Source organism: Vicugna pacos, chromosome 14, assembly GCF_048564905.1.
Source record: "Vicugna pacos chromosome 14, VicPac4, whole genome shotgun sequence".
Classification (NCBI taxonomy): domain Eukaryota; kingdom Metazoa; phylum Chordata; class Mammalia; order Artiodactyla; family Camelidae; genus Vicugna; species Vicugna pacos.
Genome location: NC_133000.1, coordinates 21,081,384 through 21,106,747, shown reverse-complemented (window position 1 = coordinate 21,106,747; position 25,364 = coordinate 21,081,384). Strand labels below are relative to the sequence as shown.

Genomic DNA, 25,364 nt, shown 5'->3' with positions numbered 1-25,364 from the left:
GCCAGCATGCCTTCGCGCTGCTCGGCATACACTGGTAGCCACTACCGTAGATTTGAAACTTACATGGTCAATAGATAGCCGTCTGTCAGTCATCTAAAGACAAGCGTTTAGGTTTTAACGGTGTATTTGTTAATTAATCCCCGGTTGTGTTGATGATGTGACTATTAGCTGTTGCTTACGTTTATTGTAGCTAAAATACTAAGTTTAGCATGGTTTTAAAAGTATTATCAACTGGGGGGGGGGGCGGGCATAGCTCAGTGGTAGAGAGCATGCTTAGCATGTACAAGGTCCTGGGTTCAATCCCCAGTACCTCCATTAAAAAAAAAATCTACCCCCCAAAATAAAAAAATAAATCAAGAAAAGTATTATCAACTGCAGATGAAAAATCTTAGAAATCAAGCTAATAGAAACTTTACACTTAGGCTTCAGAATGTTTTAAAAAAAGATGCATAGGAGATGGGATGAATTGTTAAGTCTTAATTTTATACGATGGTTAGTGTTGAGCAAATAATGAGAAACAGGTGTATAAACCAAAAAATCTGGTTAAAGCATTGTGGCAGATTGCTTCACTTGACTTTGTATATATATTTTTTCTTTATTTTGCTTTCATTTTTCTAATACCCTTATATTTTACACAATATGGAATTGGAGAAGTGAGCTTTTTTGCCCCTTTCTGCTGGGGTGTTTGTTTAGTTCAAATCATGTTATCAGTATTAAAAAAAAGCGCTATGTGATTTATTATACCCTAGTTATAAAAAAAAAACCTAAAACCGTTGCTGAGTTAACTTTATCCCTAAATAAATTGGGAAATGCTGAACATTTTTGTCTGCATATGTAATGTTTATTATAAGGTTAGTTGACTTTAGGAGGGTGCTACAGAAATGGATGACTTTATCATCTCACAGTTGCGGTACATGTGAGTGAAATTTTGCTCTACCAAATTCCATAGCAAACAGAAGGCTCTATAATAAAATCATTCTTTAAAGTTTGGTTGGCCAAAGTGCTTTGCCAGCAACAGTAATTTTTTTTTGAATTAATTATCATTGTACTTAAACTCAGCCATACTAACTCACTAGCTTGCTTATCACATGTTCCGCATGGCTTATATCTGCCCATCTCAGTCTCCAAACTGGCTGTTAGCACTATATTCTGTTGAGTTTTGGAAATACTCCATTCCCTCTTTCACAGATGAGACAGTCAAACCCAGGAATGATATATGACTAAGTGTCTAATGTTCTCTGTCTGATTGGTAGCAAAGTTGAAACTAGAATCTATTTTCTCTACTAAGTATATATTCCTTACTGAATTTAAGACTTTTCTTTAACCTAAAAGTCTTGGATACTTGGAGATGACTACCTGGATTTGAATTATGGCTCTGACACTTCCTAGCTGTGTAAACTCAGTAACTGTACCTCAGTCTCTGCATCTAAAATGGAGCTAACGTGTATCTCATAGACTTTCCTGGGGTTTAAATAAGGGTTAAATGAGAACAGTGCCTGACACATAGTAAATGCTTCCAATAAGTGTTAACTATTAGTATTACTGTTACTGCTGGTATGATTTTACTTCCAGATGAGTTGATAAGGCAGAAAAAAAAATTTCTCTTTTTTTTCTCCTCCCTAATAACTTGTTTTTTCTTCTTGTCATTGTCAGCTGACCTCCTGTAGTCAAACTCAGATTTTTTTTTAATTTTTATTTTAAATATTTTTGGAATAGGTAATATATTCACATGGTTCAAAATTTAGGTTTCTCGCCTGTCTTTCTCTCCCAACCACTAATTTCTCTTCCACAAGGGCAATTAAGAAGCCTCAATTTAAAGACTTTTTTTCTATGAACGCTCTTCTAATTTTCCCCTCCACATCTCACCCGTGTTGCAAGAATTGATCACTTTCTCCTCCTTTGCTGGTGCTGTTTTACTTTGAACTTAGAAGGCTGTATATATTGACTGGATATTAAACAGTACTTAATTGTCTAGAACCTGAGGATGCAGCCATGTTTTAAATAGGCAAGATCTCTGTTCTCATGGAGCTCACAGTATGGTGGGGAAGATAGACACTAAGTAAGTACAAAAATAAGTGAGAATGTGAGGAAGTGATAGGGCTGTGTAGAAAATAGAGTAATACGACAGAGAGTGTGTGTGTTGGGGGCGGGTGGTGGAGAGGCTGGCAGTGTTAGAGTGAGTGGTCAGGTGGATGATATGTGAAACTCAGGTGATGAGGAATCAGCTGTGGGAAGATCTGGGGAAGAACATTTCAGGTAGAAGGAACACAAGTGTAGAGGCCCGGGATAAGGTTGGCCTGTTGATTCCTAGAAAGAACACCCACTACCACATAAGTGAGAGTGAGAGGTGTTATCCTGGTTAATGACTGGAGGACAGGCACTGATTACTGAGCCTGGCTGGTGGCATTTAGCAATAAAGAAGTTGCTCACACTTGTGTTAGACTGGTGATGGAAAGACGGTGGTCTTTGGAGTCAGACCAAAGTTTGCAACTGACCTGAGCCACTTATGAACAAATTTTATGACCTTTTAAATTTTATGAAGTTTCAGTTTATACACCTGTAAGGTAGAGGTAATAACACCTACCTTAAGCAGTTGTTATGAGTTATAATGAGGTTTGTACAGACACATATAAGTTGCTCAATAAATGGCAGTATTTTTTGGTGTATATGCCTAGGTTCCATTGTCGAAGTAGCAAAGGCTTTTAATGCAGTTTCTAGTATTTTTCTGGGTTGTTATCACATCGGTTTTTGTTTTCGGATTTTGAATAAAAGAAAGCTGCAGCAGTGTGTTGGTTGACAATTAAAGTGCTTTTTTTCTTTATTTTCTGTAAAAGTGAAAATACTCAGATACCAGAACAGTTTGGCAAGGAGTAGGTAACAGAAATACACTTCGTGTTATAAGTGATATAAATTGATATAAAACCTTTCCGTCTCATGCTTTAGGCCTAATTTTGGATCTTCAATTTAGAATTTATATAATGCGGTGAAAAGTTGCTCCAGGTATATTCATTTTATATAATAATTTTTGTTTGCATTCCTTTACAGAAATGCTATGAACAGAAGCAGTACAAAAATGGCCTCAAGTTTTGCAAGATGATTCTTTCGAATCCAAAATTTGCTGAACATGGAGGTATTATCTCATTTGTGAGAGATTACTTTGGGGAAATTGAATTCCAAACTCAGGTGGAAAGGGTTCCTAACAGTGAAAGAAGAACACTTCCCAGATTCCATGGCTTGGTAGCTCTTTATTAGAGTGTAAAAATGTTTAACATTTTTAGTTATGCCTTATATCAGTCTCATTCTAGGTTACTTTACTTGTATTCTGCTTAGGTATGTGTGAAATCTTTACTTTTAGATGAGAAGTGGTTGGTTGATCTATTGATGAATTATTGAAGTATATACTTGTAATTCTTATAGACTTGATTTCATTTATTCCTTTGACTAGAACTTATGTTTATCCTTTAATTTCTTATGTATAAAATTAGTACAATATTTGCAACACCAAAGTTGTGTGAAGATACAGTTAAATGTTTATGTTTTGGAAGATGTCTTTTTTATATATCTTCTGACCTTCCTAGATAAATATGATACTACTGATTTACCATTGGATATCAGGTGGTTTTTCTAGCACAACCCTAGATGTTAATATTAAGTCTTTATTTGCTTGTCTCATCCTTTTTCACTTGTGGTCTGTGTTTGGTAAAAGGATGGATCAGGTTAGACATGTAAATTATGGTCCTGTAGCAGAGCAAAGCTAATTGAGTCTTTGAATATTGACTTGAACAATTCTTGAGACCAGCGTATTTGGAAAATAGGCTGACCCTGCTCAGCTTTTTAATAATGTTTTAAACATTCTTTGACGGAAATGGAAAGAAGTCTTCATTTCATAGAATTTTAGAAATTAAAGCTTGTTTTCAAGCTATTTAGCAATGGAACTCTTCCAATGGGAGCTTGTGGGGAAATCCATTATGTAGAAACAGATAAAATAAGATATTTGGTCAGAGGGGCCTGGACTGCTGGCTGATCATGTTCTGAAAAACAGAGTCCCACAGAGATCAGTTTGAAAACCATTGTTCTTACCTGATTTCCTTCTTGTGGATTATACTGATAATTATTTCATTCTAAACCATTTTCATTAACTACCTTAAACATATCCTTAAGTTGCCACTCCCATAGTCCAGTGTTGTGCTTTTCAAATGCAAATTGATGTTAAGTTGACTACCTGAAATTCATTGGAATAAACTTGCAGCCAAAAATGATATCTGTTCCAATATTGAGTAAGGTGCAATGGAATACATCTCTGTAAGGTAGATTGAGTGATTTGCGGGGTATAAATCAGATGATTTGATTCTTAATCAGATAAAGGCTCTGGTCCCCTGCAGTAGATTTAACTCAGCAGGACTCAGAACTCTGCTGTGTTGCTTTTTTCAGCAGAATAATATTAACCTCCTTTATAGAGTCTTCAAATAGACAGAGAGCTTTTTACCAACTCAGTCCTAGCCAAAGAATTTCAGAAGAGGACTCAGGCTAAGCTTTAAATAAATACAGAAATATACTTTTACTTTTTTGTATTTGGAAAGAAGTTCTTCTAACTATAGGATTAAAAGAATAAATAATATAAGCATTGATACTGTTAAAATAGTGTTAAGAGAATAATTTGAATCTTTCATGTGTAAATAGAGGCTAAAATATTTTTCAGAGACATTGGCTATGAAAGGATTAACATTGAACTGTTTAGGAAAAAAAGAAGAAGCATATGAATTTGTTCGAAAAGGACTTCGTAATGATGTCAAGAGTCATGTCTGTATCCTTTTGCAGTACTTGAATATTTAATTTCATTTATGTATTTTCCGTTTACTAGTTTTTTTCTAGCTCAAATTAAAAAAAAAACTTTACTGTGAAAAAAGTTAAACCTATATGGAAGAGAGAATTTAATGAACTTGGTATGCCCATTATTCAGTTTCAATAATTATCAATATTTTTAATATTCGTTTCATTTGTTACCTACCCCTTGTTTTTTGTTAATTGGAATATTTTAAAGAGTATCCCTATGCACTATATATCAGTTGTGCTTAGCGTAAGAGAAAAGGAGCTTTGATAATTATGTGTGACTTGAAACCCATTATTGTTTTCCTATACATCCATATATTGAGTGGTACTTTCCCCATTCCAAATAACGACTTACCTGTATAGTAAAGTTTGTGTTCCTTAAAAGTTCCTTAAATTTCCTTTTAGAAATTTTAGAAGAGAAATTTAGAAGAAACTTGTTTTAACACAGATTTTATTTAATATTAAATATTATATTTTTGGTTCTTCAGCTTGATTTCTGTTGCCAGGAACTTAGCTCTTATTTCATTGGATACCTGTAGTTGTATTTTTCTTTGGTTAGTATCCCAGTTTGTAAAAAAAAATAAAAATACTTTTTAGGGAGGGATCATTGAAATTATTTTAATGTCTGTTTTGCCTTTTTACTTACTTATTCACAAGCTTTTCACATATCGCCCTTGTATCTTAATTTTTTATGTTTAATTCATCCAGCTATTGGCCAGTATTGATCATCAGTTGTCTTAGTGGTGTTTTCACGTATTTAGTCTAGAGTTCTCTCAAAATACTAAATACTTATTTCTTTATCCCAGTGCTTACCCCAGAATGAAGAGAAAGGGCATGTAAGTATGATAGTTTTTTTGGCTCCAGATATCCTAAGACTTTAATATACGTTAAAGAAAGCCTTAATTTTTGTGGTCTTTAATACCACTAGTGAATTAACTGATCATTACATGTTGTTTTATAATTGATTGAGTATATATACTTGTTTTAAAAGATAGTTGCAATTTTATATATATTCTGTTTCCATACACAGTGTTGAATAAGTGAATGTTGAGGTGCTGGTATAGGAAAAGTGAGGGGTAGAGGCTAGAAGAATTTTAGCGTGAAGAATTTTCACCAATAATTTTCTACAGTTACTTAAATACATATTGTAGAAAATTTCAAACATGTACAAAAATAGGAAAATGAACCCTCATGTGCCCATCACCTAGCTTCAATAATTTAACAGTTGTCAGTCAAGGGTGATCTGGTTTCATCTTTTATCACCTGCTTACCATCCCCCTCCCTCCGATCCCAGATCTTCCTGCAGTAAATCCTAGACAGAATACCCTTTTGTTAAGGTAAGCTTTATATTAGATGTGTAGCATAGTATATTCTAGTATCTGTGAATGTCTGTTTCCTTAACTTAATAGGCTGGCATGTGTATGGACTCTTGCAGCGTTCTGATAAGAAATATGATGAAGCTATTAAGTGTTACCGAAATGCCCTCAAATTAGATAAAGATAATCTGCAAATTTTGAGGGATCTCTCTCTGTTACAGATCCAAATGAGAGACCTCGAAGGTTACCGAGTAAGTACTTTAGTCTTGAATGTACATGTTTCTACAATAGATGTAGCTTAAAAGCATATGAATTCAGAATGAGGTGACTCTAAGACAAGATCGTGTAGATTTGGTTGTTCATTACAGTGTATAGTAGAAGGGGAAAGTCACTTGGGATCTTCCCCCCCCAGTAATAGTTGTGGAACTGTATACTGGAGCATCAAAAAAGGATAACTGTTTATTCATTTAGTGCTTTTTAAAAAACTAGAATATCTCCTATGTGCTGATGCTGTGCTAGATTCTTTGTGGGCTTGATATTTACAAATCTGGTAAAGACAGCTTTTAGATTTGAAGTCTAAATGTCAGGATTAATTAGCTTTATTATGGGTTAGAAAATCAAAATATGTGAGAAAGCTTGTTCTAAATGTAGTCTAGATCTCTTCAAACTGCTGTCTTCAGCCCTTCTGGGCATCTCCATGTGCTTACTCTGCTTGGTATCAATATCTCCAAGATGGAATTCTCTCACTTTCTTAGGTGAAGGAGGCCACTGATGCTTACCAGTTCTCTCTAGATGAGTCTTCTTTCATTTCCTTTTTTTTTTTTTTGATGGAGGTGACCTCATGCATGCTAAGCATGTGTTCCAGCACTGCGCTATGCCCTCTCTCCTCATTTAGAGTGTTGGCAGCATGGGAGTTGTAGCCAGAGAGTGAGAGATCTGAATTTATGATTTCTAGGTGGCAGTAAGGTCTGGGGTGTGTTGTTGGAGTAGGTCCCTGAAGCGGGATGGAGATCACTAAAGACAAGGAAATCTTGGATCTAAGAAGAGAGGTTATTGGATGCGTGATCCACAGTGTTGTGTTTGGCAGGATTTGGCAGAGAGGAAAACTGACTCAGACTTTAAAGAAGGACGGGAGTGACAGAAACAGCAGTGAGAATAAGGGATGAGAGTGATAGAGCTTACTGCCATATGCCTTAAAGGAACAGACACACGTGAACACAGAAGAGTGATACTGTCTGAGTTGTTTTGCTGCAGGTATCATTTTTTTAAAAAGATCCTATCATGTTACTCCTTGTGGCATATAGTGTTGATGGACTTGTTTTTCACCCATTCCAACAATAGCCATGGAAGCTAAACACTCCATTTTCAAAACTCATTGCAGCTAATGTTCCTCATGTGACCCTGTTCCCCCAAGCAGGTGCACTTGCCCAAGACTTTGAGGCAGGTTAGAGCTATGAGGAAGTGGGGGCTGTGTAGGGAGGTTGGCTTTTCTTCTGATCTGACAGTATCTTGATTCTTCTGGGGCAGCCATGGTAGAATTTCTGGTGTTTAAATGTTGTAGATATTAAGCTGTCTTCGAGAGGCAGCAGTGGTGTTTCTGCTAGGAAAGTACAGTCACATGTTTGAGTGTTTTCTCGGACTGTGTCCATCCTATCCCTGAGGCCTGTTATAATTATGTGAATATGGTCTAATTTCATATAATAATTTTATAAACAGCAAATTCTAGTTTAATAAAAAGCTGTATTCATCTCTCTTCTAAGCTGCTTAGTTGTCAAATGAAATTTTCTTTATACAAAGGTAATTTTATGAGGCAGCCCAAAAGCATTGGCCCCAAGGACAGCTTTTCTAAGACAATCTTAGAGTGAGCTTTACAGAGTATTCTAGAACTTAAATTTAGATAAGGAGCATAAAAATATTTCTGTTCTGGGACTCAATATTGTTTGTTCATTGAATTAGAAAGGAATTAAAGATATGTCTTCTTAGAACTCTGGTAAGTTATATTTTAGAAAAACTTAAAAAAGGAAAAAAAAATTCAAAAGAATTTTTTTTTTTTTAAGGAGACAAGATACCAGCTTCTTCAGTTGCGCCCAACACAGCGTACTTCCTGGATTGGATATGCTATTGCATACCATTTACTGAAAGATTATGATATGGCACTAAAACTACTGGAAGAATTTAGACAAACTCAGCAAGTAAGAACCTCATGTTAACATTTTCTCCTACCTTCACAAACTGAAATACTTAACTTCTGTATTGCCTCCACCCCCAAACATGAATCAGTCTTTCAGACCTATGGAAAATTTGCACAAATTTTTGAAATAATTGCGAAAAGCTAAAGCATAGAATTCTTAATATAAAACAAGTTATATAAAATTGTTTGTATACTATAATTTTAACAATATTCAAGTGAATAAGGAAAGAAAATACGTAAAGATGAAAATAGTTTTGTTACTGTGGGACTTGTTTCTCAAGTGTATATTGCTTTATATTTTATATAAATATATGTTAATAAATACATTTTAATATATATGTAAAATAGAAAATACAAAAAATATACACTGTGTCAAGAGAAATTAGAGAGATGTTAACATTTTGCCATGATTGCTCCAGATTTAATTATTTTTTAAAGAAATAAAATGTTACAGAAACAGCTGAAGTCCTCTCATGTCCCTTCTTAGAGGTAAACACTGTTTTGAAGTTGGTATAGAGGAAAAGTTTACAATTTTGATAATGTCCAATTTATCAATTTTTTTTTTTATGCAAAGGATCATGAAGATTTTCTTCTATTCTTCTAAGAATTTCTTTTATAGTTTTAGTTCTCACAGTTACTTAGGTCTGTGATCCAGTTTAAGTTAGTTTTTGTGTATGGTATGGAGTGTGTGTCTAAGGTTATTTTTTGCATGTGGATATTTAAGTGTCCCACCATCATTGGCTGAAAAGACTGCCCTTACCCTATTGAACTGTCTTGGCACCTTTGTTGAAAGTCACTTGACCAGAGTATAAGGGCTTATTTCTAGACCTTGTATTCTGTTCCACTGATCTATACAGCTATCCTGTTGTCGGTACTAACACACTATCTGTATTACTGTAACTTTTTAGTAAGTTTGAAATTTGAAGTGCCTATCTTTCTGCTTTGTTCTTCTTTTTAAGATTCTTTTATCGATGCAAGGTTCCTTTTATTTCCATTTGAATTTTAGAAGTAGCTTGTCCATTTCTGTTAGAAGGCTTGCTGAGAGTATGATAGGGGTTGCACTTAAATTTTTAGATCAATTTGGGAAGAATTGCCGTCAAAACCATATTGAGCATTCTGGTCCATGAACATGGGATAAAATGTCTGTCCACTTATTTAGGCCTTTAATTTCTCTCAGCATGTTTTATGGTCTTTGGTGTATGGGTCTTGTTCCTTAAATTTATTCCTAAATATTTTGTTCTTTTTGATGCTATTGTGAATGAATTTTGTTGTATTTTTATTTATATTTTAATTTTCATTTTTGGGTTGTTCTTTGCTTGTATATAAAAATGTAATTGATTTTCATATATTGACCTTGTATTCTGTCACCCTGCTAAACTCCTTTATTAGTTCTAGTAGGTTTTTGGTCGCTTCTTTATGATTTTAACCACTTTTTATTTTTGTTTTTTTTTTTTGGTGCTGGGATTTGCTGACCTCTTCAGTCTACCATAGGCAGAAGTTCCCACCTCTTTATTTGTTTTAAAGAATATATTAATCTTATTTGCTGTTAATCACTGTTCTGTTTGTAACTGCTCTTGGATTGCTTTTTTAAGTCTGTGTGAATGACTTTCCTGAGAAAGCAATTAAAGATCTGTAACTGCTTTATCTAATTATATAAGCTAATTTTTTTTTTTTTTCAGGTTCCTCCCAACAAAATAGACTATGAATATAGTGAACTGATACTGTACCAGAATCAAGTGATGAGAGAGGCAGATCTATTTCAGGAATCTTTGGAACATGTAGAAACATATGAGAAACAAATATGTGATAAACTTCTGGTGGAAGAAATTAAAGGTAGGTTGAACTGCTGTTTTTTAATGGCCTCAAAGAAAAGAATAAAAGCTATATACTTGATTCTGTCCTAACATTTAAATGAGACTTACTGTATCTCAGGCAATGTTCTAAGCACTTTTATTATTAATCCATTATTAATGAATGTAATCCTCATAACAACCCTGTGATGTACATGTTAAATCCATTTTAGAGATGGGGGACTGAGGAACAGGGAGGTTAAGTGACTTGCTCCAAGTCACACAGCTGAGTAAGGTGCGTACTGCTGGATTTGAGTGCAGAGGTTTTGACTCCAGATTCCATTTTTTTTTAAAATAGATTTTATTATTTTAGAGCAGCTTCAGGTTCACAACAGAATTGAGCAGAAAATACAGAGAGTTTGCACACAGCCCTCCCCATCCATACACATATACTCCCCTACCCTCAACATCCCGCATCAGTGTGGCATATTTGGTACGATCGATGAACAATTTCTATATTCTTTTTTTTTTACTTTGTAGTTCAATTTTTTTTAACATTTTTTTATTGAGTAATGGTCATTTTACAATGTTGTGTCAAATTCTAGTGTAGAGTACAATTTTTCAGTTATACATGAACATATATATATTCATTGTCACATTTTTTCTTCCCGCTATGAGCTACCACAAGATCTTGTTTATATTTCCCTGTGCTATAAAGTATAATCTTGTTTATCTATTCTGCATTTTAAAATCCTAGTCTGTCCCTTCCCATCCCCCGCCCCCTTGGCAACCACAAGTTTGTATTCTATGTCTATGAGTCTGTTTCTGTTTTGTATTTATGTTTTGTTTTGTTTTGTTTTTAGATTCCTCATATGAGCGATCTCATATGGTATTTTTCTTTCTCTTTCTGGCTTACTTCACTTAGAATGACATTCTCCAGGAACATCTATGTTGCTGCAAATGGCGTTATGTTGTCGGTTTTTATGGCTGAATAGTATTCCATCATATAAATATACCACATCTTCTTTACTCAGTCATCTGTTGATGGACATTTAAGCTGTTTCCATGTCTTGGCTATTGTAAATAGTGCTGCTATGAACACTGGGGTGCAGGTGTCATTCTGAAGTAGGGTTCCTTCTGGATTTATGCCCAGGAGTGGGATTCCTGGGTCATATGGTAAGTCTATTCCTAGTCTTTTGAGGAATCTCCATACTGTTTTCCACAGTGGCTTTCCTTGCTTCCCTCTCCCACTCTTAATGATTTAGATGTCTTCTTTAACAATTTTGTGTTTATTCTTTTTGTAATTCATGGCAGTTGTCTTCTTTCCAGTTATGAGTTTCTCATTTTTGTAGCATCCTGCTTTTCTATTTAGAGTAGACCTGTCAATATTTCTTTCAGCATGGGTTTAGTGTTGCTAAACTCTTAGTTTTTGCTTGTCTGTGAAGTTCTTTATCTCTCCTTCTATTCTAAAGGATAGCCTTGCTGGATAGGGTATCCTAGGCTGCATCTTTTTTTCATGAAGGACTTTGAATGTATCTTGTCACTCCCTTCTGGCCTGTAGTGTTTGTGTAGAGAAATCAGCTGAGAGCCTTATAGGGGTTCCCTTGTAACTCACTCTTTGTTTTTCTCTTGCTGCCTTTAGGATCATTTCTTTATCCTTGACTCTGGCCATCTTGATTATGATATGTCTTGGTGTGGGTCTGTTTGGGTCTTTCCTGTTTGGGACCCTCTGAACCTCCTGTACTTGGATATTTGATTCCTTTAGGTTTGGGAAGTTTTCAGTCATGATTTCTTCAAAGACCTTTTCAATTCCCTTTGTTCTTTCTTCCCCTTCTGGAACCCCTATTATGCGAAGATTGGCATTCTTTATATTATCCCATAGGTCCCTTATATTGTTTTCATTGTTTTTTATTTGTTTTTCTCTCAGCCGTTCTGATTGTGTGCTTTCTGTTGTCCTGTCTTCTAGGTCACTTATTCGTTCCTCTGCATTATCTAGCCTGCTTTGTACAGCCTTTAGGTCAGATCTCATCTCAGCAAATGAGTTGGCTAATTCTACTTGGTTCTTCTTTATAGCTTCTATTTCATTTTTGACTTATTTTATATCTCTAAACACTGTTTCTTTTAGTTCCTTCAGTACTTTGATCACTCCTTTTTTGAAATCTTGATCTAGTAGGCCATCAATGTCTATTTCCTTGATTGTGCTTTCAGGGGGTTTCTCTTGATCTTTTATTAATTGGGAGTGGTTCCTCTGCTTCTTCATATTGCTCATATCTCTCTGGCACTGTGGCTTAAGGAGTTATCAGTTGTCTAGTTCTGGAGATGGTGTGCTCTTAATGATTTTATTGTGAGGTCTTTATATCTTCGCCCTGTTTTGTGAACTCAGCTTGCTGTTTCCAGAGGCCCTCTGTTGGCACCCTCGTCTGTGCTGCTCCTAGTGCCTGTCGGCTAACAGATATTGCCCCCTTCTAACACTGGGTCAGGTGCTGAGCTCTTACCCGTGGGCAGGTGGGTCATTCCTCTCCCGATGCTGCAGTCAGATGCTGTGCTTGGGGGAGGCAGGTGGGCGGATCGCGCCCCCTCCCAGCACTGTGGTCAGGTGCTGCGTTCCTGCCAGGAGAGTGAGTTGCCGCCCGCCCTCTCCCAGCACCGGTTGCTCCGCTGGTCTGTGCCGCTGCCTGCTCTGCCTTGGGTCGGCACGCGGAGCCCCTGCTCCCCCGCGGATTCAGGTCTGGCCCCACTGGTGCCTGGACGCTGCGCACGGGAGGAGGTGGCAGCTGTGGCTGCACCCGGCCTCTCTTCTCCCGAGAAGTACCAGTAATAGCAGCGCAGGTCTGAGGAGACAGAGGATATTGCCCCTCTCCCCCCAGGGCACACCAGCTGTGTTGCTTTGCTTTTTTTGCAATTTATGGGGGACTGAGGTGGTTCTGCTCCATATCCCCTCCCAGCCACGACGCGCAGCACCCTGCAGTCTCCTGGGGCTGCCTCAGTGCAGCCACCCCAGTCCTCCGCCTGGCTCTGGCCGCCTGCCCTGGTCCCAGCTGCTGGCTCGCATCTCGGGCTGGGTGTCGCGGGGACCCTTTGTGCCCGTTTAACTCAGTTCTGTCAGTCAGGGGGTGCTCGGGGCAGATCTGAGCCTCGGAGGTTACCCCTCTGTCCCACTGGCCTCTCCGTTGGAGAGGGCAGATCCAGAGAACGAGCACCAGTCCTCCTTTGCCGCTCCTTCCCCTTGGGATCGTCCCGCACTGTTTTGCTTTTTCTTCTTTCTTTTTTCCTTTTCTCCTACCAGATTTTTGGCGTCTTTGTCTTTTGGAGAGGGTGATGTTCTGTCAGAGTTCCGCAGGTGCTCTGGTTGGCTGAGTGGGTCCATAGATGTGAGTTTTGGTGTATTTGTGGGAGAGGGTGAGCTACAAGCGTCCTACTACTCTGCCATCTTGCTTCTCCTCTTCCAGTTTCTATATTCGTAAGCAGCATGTTATGCTGCCTTTGTATTCATCCTCCTCCCCCAGTGTTTATCTTCATATATAGTAGGAGGAGAATTGTAGATCATGACACTGGAATCATCGTGAAAGCAAGATTCATTTATTTTCATTATGTGCTAATTATGAAGACAACATCTTGAGAAGTACTTTGCTAAAAATGTTCAACACAGAATGAGAAAGTTTTTTTTTCACCCTTAGCTTTGCTCATCAATTACCCATTTCCTAAGCAAAACTGTATTAAATAGAATGTCCATCTAAATTAATAATTAGTTTAAAACTAAAGTCTCATGTAGTTGCCAGACTTCTAAAGGTTAATAAAAATGCTAGCTAACATTTATTTACTCCTCTGTGGTAATTGGTTAAACCACTTTTTCTCACTTGGTTTTTTTAGCACTTGTAACACGGGTGTTGTTTATTACCCCATTTTGAAGTTGAGGAAGCTAAGGAGCTTAGAGAGGTTAAGACTTACCCAAAGTCACTCAGCCTTTTAGGAGGTTGCATTAATTTCTGAACATAATCTTTCTGACTTTGGAGCGTTTACTTTTTTTCTTTTCTTAAATTTAAATAGACTTTATTTTTTAGAGTAGTTCTGGGCTCACATCAAAACTAAGTGGAAGGTACAGCGATCTCCCATATACCCTCAGACCCCATACATGCACAGCCCACCTCCCCTCTGCCCCTCACCAAAGTCTGTAGTTTATATTTGGGTTCACTCTTGGTGTTGTGTACCCTTTAGGTTTTAAACAATGTATTATGACATGTTATTTACCATTAGAGTATCATACAGAGCAGTTTCACTGCCCTAAAAATCCTTTGTTCTGCCTGTTTGTTACTTCTTGCCCCCAACCCTGGCAACCAGAGATCCTTTTACTGTCTTCATATTGTGCCTTTTACAGAATGTCACAGGGTTGGAATCATACTGGCTTCTTTCACTTAACAATGTGCATTTAAGTTTCTTTCATGTCTTTTCGTGAGTCCTTATGACTGCTGTCGTCTACTCCTATGGAAGAATGGGGCATGTCCATAGTTTATTTTCTTTTATTATTTTTTTAATTGAAGTATAGTATAGACATACTGTTTACAGTTTTAGGTAGCAAACATTTATGTGTATTCACTTTGTACCAAGTACTGTGTTGACCATTTTAAGTACATTAGTTCAGCTGATCATAAAAGCAGACTGATGCAGTTGATATTTTCCAGGTAAGGGGATAGAAATGCAAGTTTTGTAAGCTACCCAAGGTCACAAAGTTATAAGGTGGTAAAATTGGTAATTACACTTAGTCTTACTGTAGAACTTGAGTAATATATAACATATATAAATAATAAAATAGTATATATAATAACTACGATAGTATGCTGCCTCCTCCAAGGTGCTGAAACCCAAAATAGTGTATATGACGAAAGACATTTCAAAGGGTAATTTGTTTGAAACAGATTCTTAAGGAATGGGAAATCTTGGGGATGGGAAGTTGAGATATTTTCTTTTTGGAAATTCTCCCTTTTATCTTGATTAGGTGTGCTTTCCATCATATGTGAGAAGTTTATATTCTCATTTCCCACACGCACTTTAATTTGTCTGGCTTAGTGAAAAGAATTAAGTCTTAGAGGTGATCCACACGTGAACGTGGTTTGTGCAGTTTCTTGCTGTGAAGTAGTATTTAGTGTTACTGTTTTGTGAGTTAAACTTCTCTGATTTTAGTGACCTGGAAAGGACACCAAGGGAATTGAATGGAGAATTGTTTAACCTATGAATTGATTAGGAAAAGTAGATTCAAATCATGAAGTAGGAAGGCAGGGATATTTCATTAGAATTATTTACCAATCTGTACGTAGGGTATCTTTACCTTAAAGTGTGTGTAAAAGTGTGCATAATGCAAGGATACTTATTAACAAATTAATATCCATCATATATATATATATAGGTGTTGGAGGGGCCTGAAGTGAATATTAAGAATGTGTAAATGGAGGTTCATTTCTGAGGGCAAGCTGTGAATTAATCTATGTTGTTTAAACTGTAACAAGCCCCGAAGGGAAACACATACAGTTCTGTCTTTCATTAACATCTATTATACTAATAATGCTTAGTGAACTCTCTGGCATCAGAAAGGTATTTTATGTTTAAGTAAAATGAATGTGACATTTAAACTTAATTTTAGGGGAAATGCTGTTGAAATTGGGAAGATTAAAAGAAGCCAGTGAAGTATTCAAAAACTTGATTGATCGGAATGCAGAAAATTGGTGTTACTATGAAGGCCTGGAAAAAGCTCTACAACTTAGTATGTAATAATATTTCTCATCTACCTTCTCTTAACTAGTATTTGAAGTATAATAAAATACAAAGTTGTGATAATATTTGAGTATGCATATTTCTGATATTAGCATTCATTTTTCCATTTAGGAAAATTATAGGTTAAACATGGGAGTGAAAATGAATTCAAATATTTATACTTAAGTGATAAATAGAGATAATTTTAGGTTTTTTGATCCATTAAAATGTTATCAATTTGGACTAACTAGAGTGGGAAGAAAATGGGCATTCCCTTTCTGAGTAATGTCATAATTATTAAATATTTTTAAAGAATTAGAGATCTGTTACTCTCAAGTTCTAAACACAAGAATTGGGCCACAGAAATTTTTCTAAGAGTATGTTTTATATAGCATCAGCACAAAGAGTATTCTTTTAATTTCAAACTAGGCTGATTTGTGTAAAACAAAATGTCTTGCATCATCTTTTTGAAAGTAAATAACCTTGACTCTTTTCAGAAATCTAGAATATTATTCCAGAATTTCCCTAATATTTTCATAATTAAATGTCTGTGGGGCAGTTGCTAAAATGTGGCCTAAATAATTATGAAGCTGATAACGAAATAACTGTGAAGCTTGAGAGTATTGGAAGCAGCAGAATTTTTAAATTTAGAAAGTATGGTAAATAGGTGGCTACTCATTCATTTACCATAGGATGAGCTACGTTTATATTTAAAATTTAATATCATAAGTTATTAAAAACTTTTTTCCTTAAATAATTGTTCTCAAGAAAATGATGAAAATCAAAATATTGATTAGATCAATACTTTTTTCTAAAAACACAAGGAAAGAAGTCATAGGTGTGAAGGTTGGAAATGTGAGATAACTATAATTTTTCTTTAAATTGCCAGTTACTGATATGTTTATAATACAGATATTTCAATGTTATAATATGTTCCATATGTCTGGATCCATGCTTACTATGAAATTATTGATTACAAAACTAATTACATTACTTTACTTTTTTAGGTTCCTTGGGACCTTTTCTCCCCCATGGTAAATTTTGGAGCTCCATCTTCTGACTTCAAGTAGGGCACTGAGATGGTTAGGTTTGTCATGATGTTAATTTAACAACATTTCTAAGACTTGTTTTATGTAGGGTAGCGGAGGAATTTTTTTATACTTACGGCTTGTCATTGTCTAAGATTAGGCATAAATATAAGAACTGCTTTTAAAAAATACGCAATAGCCTTCATATACATTTTAGTGTAGAAGTCTTTAATAGTTCCTGAGATCTCCAAATTGTTAATAGAATGTGAAAATTATTTCTCACATATCCCAGTTTTTAAAATTCAACTACATTGGAGCTCCAAACATTTTATTGGGGGAAGGAAGGAGTCTAAACAAAATCGGACTTCACTTTTTAAAGTGCCATGTTTATAATCTTTAATACTGAACACTATGCTTACTGTGAATATACCTTGATTGCTAGCACTAAGGGTTATTCTTAACAGTAATTATATTTTTCTGGTCTGAATTAAAATCCACTTAAAAGCTTATAGTTTAAAAACAGTTTTATTGCTTTTTCTTAAAATTCTGCTGTTGTCTCATGGCTTATATGAAATAATGCATGTAGTCTCTCTTAGTAAATTATGCAGGATATTTTTTTAAAATAATAAATTAGACCCAGATTCTACTCTGCAAATTGCTCTTGTAGCTTATAGATAGATCTTCTTTGTAGTACTATAAGATTAGGTTAGTCTTGAGGGCGAAGATAGAATATTCTTTTAGAAATATATTTTGTATCATTATGTTTGGGAGAAATAATTGTCATTTCAAACAATCTGTACTGATGGGATCTTTATAACGGAGTTTCACTGAAGATTTTAAGTGTCAAAGCTACCTTACAAATTTAGTTCATCTTTTAAAATATCTCAGTCATGACCCTAAAACTGTTGCTTCTGTAAGCCTCATCAGTAGGCATTATAGACTTTTGTGGGAGTATATGTTAAGCTTCATTGATTTAGAGGATTTCTGTAAGATACGTTACAAAGGAACATTGATCACGAGTTGTGCATGCAGGGCTATAGGAGAAGTGCAGTGTATCCTGAGTCTGTGTGTCTGGTGTGTATATGATTTGAGTTGCATGTAGTAGAATCTGTTGTAATGAAGTTTAGATTTCTCTGAAGATTGGATCTAAAATGGTAATTTGCTGATTATATTATTTCACTGCCACAGTGATTTTAATGTCATTCTTAGAAAGATTGAGAGCAGCGTTAATATGGATAATGCGATTTTTATTTATAACATAATTATTAAAGTTTATTAGCATTTTGTCATAGATAAAAGTTTTGATACTTTGAATCTCACACATATTTACTGATAATAGGCACTTTAGAAGAGAGGCTTCAAATTTATGAAGAAATTAGTAAGCAGTACCCCAGAGCAATTTCACCTAGAAGATTACCTTTGAATCTTGTCCCAGGTAATACTAGGATATCTTTTGTAACACTAATAATTATTTGTTGAGATTACGCAACATCATTCACATTTTAAAACCTTGTTTCTGGAATAGAGTTTACATTTACACCAGTCTTGTGGGTGGGAGTGATCAGTTATTAACTTGTTATGCATTTGTTGTTAAGATTATCTATGTTGGTTTAGCTTTATGTTGGTTTTAAGTATCAGAAGCTACCTATATAAAATTGTTTTTCTTATGTGACTTTAAAAAGTAAACACTATATTTAGAAGGTAAATTAAATTCCCTAGAATTGATGACAAATCACATGTGAGGTACTGAGTTAAGTGGTAGAAGTTTTGAAATTGTACATCTTTTTTTTAGAGCACAAATTCAAGGAGTTGTGAGCCCCTCGTGCCCACCAGTGTTTAAGATAAGAATATCCCCAATCCCAAAGAGGACCCTCTCTTCTCAGAGTTGACTGTGTTCCTGAGATTTGTGTCTCATCATGCCATTGTTTTTGTAGAGCTCCATGTATTTTGTATCTGTAGAAACAAAACCAAAAACCTTGCTTTTGTGCTTTATGTAAATTGGGGCACTGTGCTATATATTCTGTGATTGGCTTTTATTGAACGGTAGTATACTCATGACCTTGATCTAAGTTGTAGCATGTAGCTGAACTCATTTACTTCTGAGCTTATAGGGGGTAAAGAGTATATTATTCAGCTAGCTTATGACTTTGTTAATGACTTCATGGAAAATTGTGTCTTTTTCTTAAAGTCATCTTTTATTTGAAAGTGCTATGGATTATGCATTATTTATTGGAACTGGCATGTCCTTTAATACCAGTCAGACCCTAGAAAGCTAATGTAACTTAAAAATCTCTATTCTTGGCCTGGAGTGAGGACAGGGAGCATATTTTCTATTGAATTCTCATTAATAATGGAAATATTTGTTTGAATAATTATGTTATTTTCTTTTTATCAAAAGATTCATAAAAATTGAAAGCTTTTTATTAGTTCACTGACTTTAAAAATATATGACATACCTCTTATAAATGTATTGAATTAGATAGTAGATACAAATTTATTTAAAAATAAATAGTGCCTTTCAGTTCTGTAGATTATAAATAATATTCTTCTGATCGTCTCTTTTTTGTTTTGGCCTTTGTGAAATAGAGCAGGTTTTCTAATATTTTCCAGGGAACATTAAGTCCAAGTGGATGTTCATAGGCTTGGTGGGGAGGGTGCTGGTATACTTAGATGTTCTCAGTCAAGCGACTTTGGGAAGCTTCTGCTTAAACACAGCAATCAGGTTTCTGTAGAACTTTCAGTATATGCGTTGTAAGTTTCCAAGATGAGATACACTGTACAGGAAGGGGCGTTTCCCTAGTAAAGTATCTTCTGGAAGATGCTTGGACTCACATTTCTATATCTCCTTTTAAAAATAAAACAAAATAAAACCCAGCTTTTTGAAATAGAACTCACCATAAAATTCACTTTAAAAAAGTGTGCAGCTCAGCGTTTTAGCATGTTCATGGAGCTGTGCAGCCGTCATCACTGTCTGGTCTCAGAAAATTTCCATCACTCCAGAAAGAACACTCATACCCGTTAACAGACCCTTCCTCCCGACTGGGCAGCCACTGATCTCACTTTCTGTACCTATGGATTTGCCTATTCTGGACATTTTGTATAATTGAAATCATACTATAGGTGTTCTTTTCTGTCTGGCTGCTGCTGCTGCTGCCTTTTTTTTTAATGTCTCAGGTTATGTTTTGCGTTTCATAGTGCCAGTTGGGATATTAGTTCGGGGCTTCCATATGCATTCACATGCCTCTTAGGAAAAGAAAGAAAACTCATTTAGCTTCAGGCTTGCAAATAAGACTTCTTTAGTTCCATAGTGCCTTTATGGAACATGGGGCTTTAGGTTTACACTGCTTAGATTTGTTTCCGTAGTCAACAAAGTTTGCTGAAAACTCCCAGTGATGATAAGAGACACATTTTTACTAACGTATAGCCTGGAGCCAGTTGTTGATTTTAAAGTGTGATTTAGGTTGAAGTGGAATCATCCTGGACCCTCCAGGACATCCTGTCTTTGAAATGCTAAGAGGTTCTCTTGACAAGGGAGGTCTCAGCTGAGGGCTTCAGGGACAGCATCACTGTGAGGTTCTAACATGCATGAATTTACAAAGCTCTGGGGGACCATATATAGAATTATGCAACTGCTTAATTGAATCTCTACAACAGTTGAATACTTGATTAAGTTTTATTTGCCTGTTTAGAAATATTTTTATGCATAATAAGAAAAGCATCTCAGTATTATCAAAGGCAATAAGATCTTTTTCAAGAAATGTGATGCAACTTGAGAAAGCAAGTTTTGAAAAAGATTCTCCAGTATTTAGATTCAAAGGTTTATTACCTACAGTTTAGTAAATAAAGTAGAAGTTCTGGGGAGATTCTCCCACAGTCTAAAGTATTAGGTACTGTAAATATAATACTCCTGTTTTTTTTTTTAGAGGGGGGAGGTAATTAGATTTATTTATTTGTTAATTTACTTAATGGAGGTACTGGGGATTGAACCCAGGACCTTATGCATGCTAAGCATGCGCTCTACCAATTGAGCTATACCCTGTCTTTTCAAAATAACTACTTTAATTTATCATGATCTATTAGTCTCCACTGGCCAAGGAGAGAGAGGGAAGGAGATAGTTCAGAGTATTCAGTGTAGAATGCTAATCAAGTTTTGTTCCTATTTATCTTATTTTTGTTTCATTGGATTATTTCTGTTTATTTTTTTTACTGAGATGTAATTGACATATAACCCGTTAAGTTTAAGGTGTATAGTCTATTCTTTTGATACATATATATATTTCAGTATTATTACTGCTATAGTGTTAACTGACATCTCCATGAGGTCACATAATTATAATTTCTTTTTTGCACTGAGAACATGCACCCTTATATAAAATAAATTCCCCGTTTATCAGATTTTGTTGTTTATGTTCATTATTTTACCAGTGGTTTTGGGGACATCAGTTTTTATGTGAATCTGTGCTACATCTAGTGGTTAATTAGCTTGGCATCTTTGTAGTCATTCAGCCTGTTTTATAAGCTGCACTGCTAAACAGGCACATAATGATTGATGGCTTTTTTTTTTCCCCTAAAGGAAAGATTATGAGGGTACTAAAGAATTGTTTAAAAATAACTAGGAAGAAGGGAGATAATATTTTTTTGTGAAGTGGTTTTTCTTATATGTAAAGAAAATAATTATAAGATGGGTAAATAGTAAGTAATTTGGGATTTAGTATGTGACGAGCAGTTGAGTGGCTGTGTAGGCTTCTGGTTTAGACAACACGTTTATGCAAGTTCTAAATAAAAGGGTGTCTTTTTGGTATTTCTGTCCCCTGGCCACCAAGTTTGCTTCCCTAGACACAGCCATTGTTACCAGTAGATAGTGTATTCTTACAGAAATACCTTGTGCATATATAAGCAAATACATACGTGTGTGGGGTTTTGGGGTAGTTTTCCTTTTCTCTCCCCCCTTTGCCCGGCACCTGGTTTTCCTTTTCACTTAACTCTGTGTCTAGAGTTCAGTCCTGTATCAGTATGTACGATTTCCCTCATTCTTTCTCTCAGCTACCTGCACAGTCTCACTAATAGTTTAGTTGGAGAGGAGGCTTTCAATATTGTGGATGCTTGAGAGCTGGGTATCGCCTTTTAAATCAGATCTGTAGTATGATCTAAATAGACTGAGAAAGTTGACCAAGAAGAGGAGTTCAAAGTAGCCTCTGACATGAAGACAAAATGCTAGGTTTCTCAGTGGGTGATAGCAAATATGGAAAACATTCTTAACTATAGAAACAGAGCGGCTGTCAGATATCACGGCATACAGTGATAGACATTTATTGAGTGGTTATGGTGTGCCAGACACTCCGCTACCACTGTATACTTGTCATCCTCTGTGAGCCACACAAGTGTGTGCCCTTGAGGCTGGTGTCATCCTCATCTTCCAATGGCTAAGTGAGGTTTTCAGTTGACAACGCCATACACAAAGTAAGCAACATCTCCCACTGCCTACTACAATATTGTTAACTTCTGCTTTATTCTCAGAGGGAGTGCTGGAAAGATTTGATCTCTGAAACTACTTCTTTGTTGTCTTGGTATATACTTTGTTATATAACTTGTTGAAAATCACATATTATGAAGACAACACAGAATTTCACTCTGGACTGAGTATACATGATTACTTCCCTAACACTTAGAAATAGTTTCAGAGATCAGATCTTTCCAGCACTTCCTCTGATAAAAAGATTAAAGATCATCTGAAAACAGTCTTTATAGTAAATTGAGGTGATGAATGTTGAATCTATTTTTTATACTTGATGAATTTTTTTCTCCAAATTTTTATGACATCTATAATATATTGGGTATGCATGTTTTACTTAGTGGTGTCAGTTACAACAAGTAAAAATAACCACTTGGGTTGTTATTTCGGTAAAATATTGTGATTCATACGGAAGCCTTAAGAAAGGTCATTTCAGTAGTTAACTTTAGGTTAAACCATTCATGACATATATGTATCTTTTTTTGAGTGGACAGATCCATGCCCTTACATGTTAACCCTTACTGTCGGAAGGTTAGAGCCTTTGTATTTAAAACGAATTTTTTTTCTCAGTTTCTTTCTGCTTTTAAAAAGTGACACCGATGTTTTTTGGTAAGAATTTAGCAATAATAGAATTATTTCCTTGATGTTACAAATAGGGTATTTATTTAATTCTGATGTTAGAATGCCCCAGGGCTCAGTCTGATGTCTTATGTATGTTACTTTGCATATTGCCCATCTTACCCACTAGAATGTTAATAAGTTCCATGAGGGCAGAATTTAAAAATTTTGTTTGTTTGTTTTAATTACATCTGTATCCCTGACCTGGAGCAATGCCTGGCACAAAGTAGATGCTAAGTAAGATGATTGTGGAATGAATGAATGATCACTAGTTGGTTCAGAAAACATTTGTAAATAATGTTTAGTGACATGATATTTTGGCTGCTACTTAAACATAGCGCTGGTTAACGGTAGAATCCCTTTCATAGTTTGCAGCGTGTCCTCAGTGAGATGTCTGCAGATGGCAGGATTGAGTCTCTGCTGTCAGTGAGATTAGGAAAGGTATTTCGATGGGGCCTATATTCAGAATGGATAGTAGGTTACTTTTGCTCAAAGATGCACAGTCCTTTTGTTTACCTGTCTTTTGAACTGTTCCTTGAAGATACTTTGTATCTAGATCTAGGGAAAGTATAATTGCCAACCGAGATACTTGGTTTTACAATTTTTGGTGGTAACAAACAAGAAGTAATGCTAACTGACTTTTTGTGTTTAATCAATGGATAGGGGAATAATTGTTTTGGAAGGTGTTTTATTTTTTATTTACAAGATAATTTTGAGAACTGTTTACATCATCAAAGTATAACAAAGTATGCTTTTGTTTCTAGGTGAAAAATTTAGAGAACTAATGGATAAGTTCCTGAGGGTTAACTTCAGTAAAGGCTGCCCACCCTTGTTTACCACTTTGAAATCCTTATATTACAATACGGAAAAGGTAAAATTTGCTCTTTATTCAGTTTTGCTATAGTCTTTTTACTAACTTAATTATAGAAAGATTTCCATGTGAATAATACGCTGTGATTCAATAATTTTCTCTATTCTATTAGTGGTATACACCTTAGTTTAATAATAGATAAACTGAAGTTATGTGCATGTGCTTTAAGTAGTATCAGAGGAAGTGCCAGCCTATGAAATTTATTGAGTAAAGGCTTTATAAAAGCACCAACATGAGGGTTGTTGTTTTTAATGGATATGCTTTTCTAGCGGGGTTTTAAATTTGACATATTGTCACTAAAGGTCTATATTTAACTCTCTCATGATTATTATTTTACAGTATGATTATGGATTTTTAAATTTGTTACGTTTGCTTTTAAAGTTAGAGCATGGATAATTGTTAGTGCAACAGTCAAATGTCACTTGGTACCATTAGTTTTAACTAATAGGCTGCATTTTAATAAAGACAGTTTTATCTAGTTTTCTAATAAAGAGACTGTTTTTCTCCTTTTTAAAATCAGAAAATGGACTTGGTCTTAAATTAGAAAGATAATTAGAAAATTGAATTAATCGAAAATAAGCTCTACTTCTGTTCCCAAGCATTGCTTCTTATTTATTAAGGTCTAAAATCATGTGTTCTTTTGTGTAATCAGTTTTTGAGAGTTACTAGTGGATAAGGAAAAGATTTTGTAGAAATAACGAAGTAGTTTTAGTTAAACCTCTATCACTTTATTTAGCTTTGACCCATAATTAATTGTAAATTAGCAATAATTATGAATAACAAAATATTGAGAAAAGGTCAATGGGAGGTATAACTGGAACTTTCTTCCTTTGGCAGCAGGTTTTATAAACTAAAAGGGACAATTGATAATATCTAGAGGAGAGGGGCTTGAGGGTGGCTAACAGAACTTGAGAGCTCTGCTCCCATCGTGGCGCACTCAGTCTCCTCATTAATGGGACGGATTCCCACTTCTAGAAAGATACCCATCGCACTTGACTATTAAAAAGTGCCGTTTACATTAGTTCTTTAATGTCTGTAGTGTGCTTTACTTGACTGCAGTGGTGTTGCTACTGATTTTTTTTCTGCCATTGATTTTTTGATAAATAGTGATTGATTCTTATGAAAAGATGTAGCAGCCCCTACTGACAGTTTCTGTAGGTCGTTTAAATTAGCATTTGCCAGAAGTCTTCTCTTTTTTTTGGCAAGGGTGACAGAAGAGAAGGATGAGGTGAAATGTCAGAAATTAGAAAGAACTTCTCTATGTGAATTAAAGTAGAGTCCTGCTTTTGTAACATGCCTACAGCAGCTACTGAATACAGTGGTCACTAAAGAATTTGTTCTTAAGCTGGCATTGAACTTGACTTTCTCAGTTTTCATAAGGGGCATAGACTTAAAAAAAACCCCTCCAATATTGATTCCAAATTACGATCGTAAAGGTGTTAAGCATTTGTTGGTGTTTTATA

The 25,364-nt window shown here is 35.5% G+C and overlaps 1 protein-coding gene across 8 annotated transcripts in view; it reads left to right on the top strand.

Moving 5' to 3' along the window:
- Window positions 1-25,364, top strand: part of NAA16 (N-alpha-acetyltransferase 16, NatA auxiliary subunit) — a 57,664-nt gene that overhangs the window by 1,033 nt on the left and 31,267 nt on the right. For 6 of the 8 annotated variants that reach the window (XR_012080034.1, XR_012080035.1, XM_072976321.1 and 3 more), the window contains exons 2-9: window positions 3,046-3,130; window positions 4,700-4,804; window positions 6,240-6,397; window positions 8,204-8,338; window positions 10,017-10,170; window positions 15,763-15,882; window positions 18,240-18,335; window positions 23,795-23,901. Coding sequence is in view for 6 of the 8 variants with exons in the window: in XM_072976321.1 (XP_072832422.1) it covers window positions 3,046-3,130; window positions 4,700-4,804; window positions 6,240-6,397; window positions 8,204-8,338; window positions 10,017-10,170; window positions 15,763-15,882; window positions 18,240-18,335; window positions 23,795-23,901 (960 nt within the window). In the remaining 2 variants the exon portion in view is untranslated. Of the gene's footprint in view, window positions 1-3,045; window positions 3,131-4,699; window positions 4,805-5,639; window positions 5,667-6,239; window positions 6,398-8,203; window positions 8,339-10,016; window positions 10,171-15,762; window positions 15,883-18,239; window positions 18,336-23,794; window positions 23,902-25,364 lie in introns of those variants that run through there. The other 2 variants (XM_072976322.1, XM_072976323.1) reach the window with 2 other exon arrangements.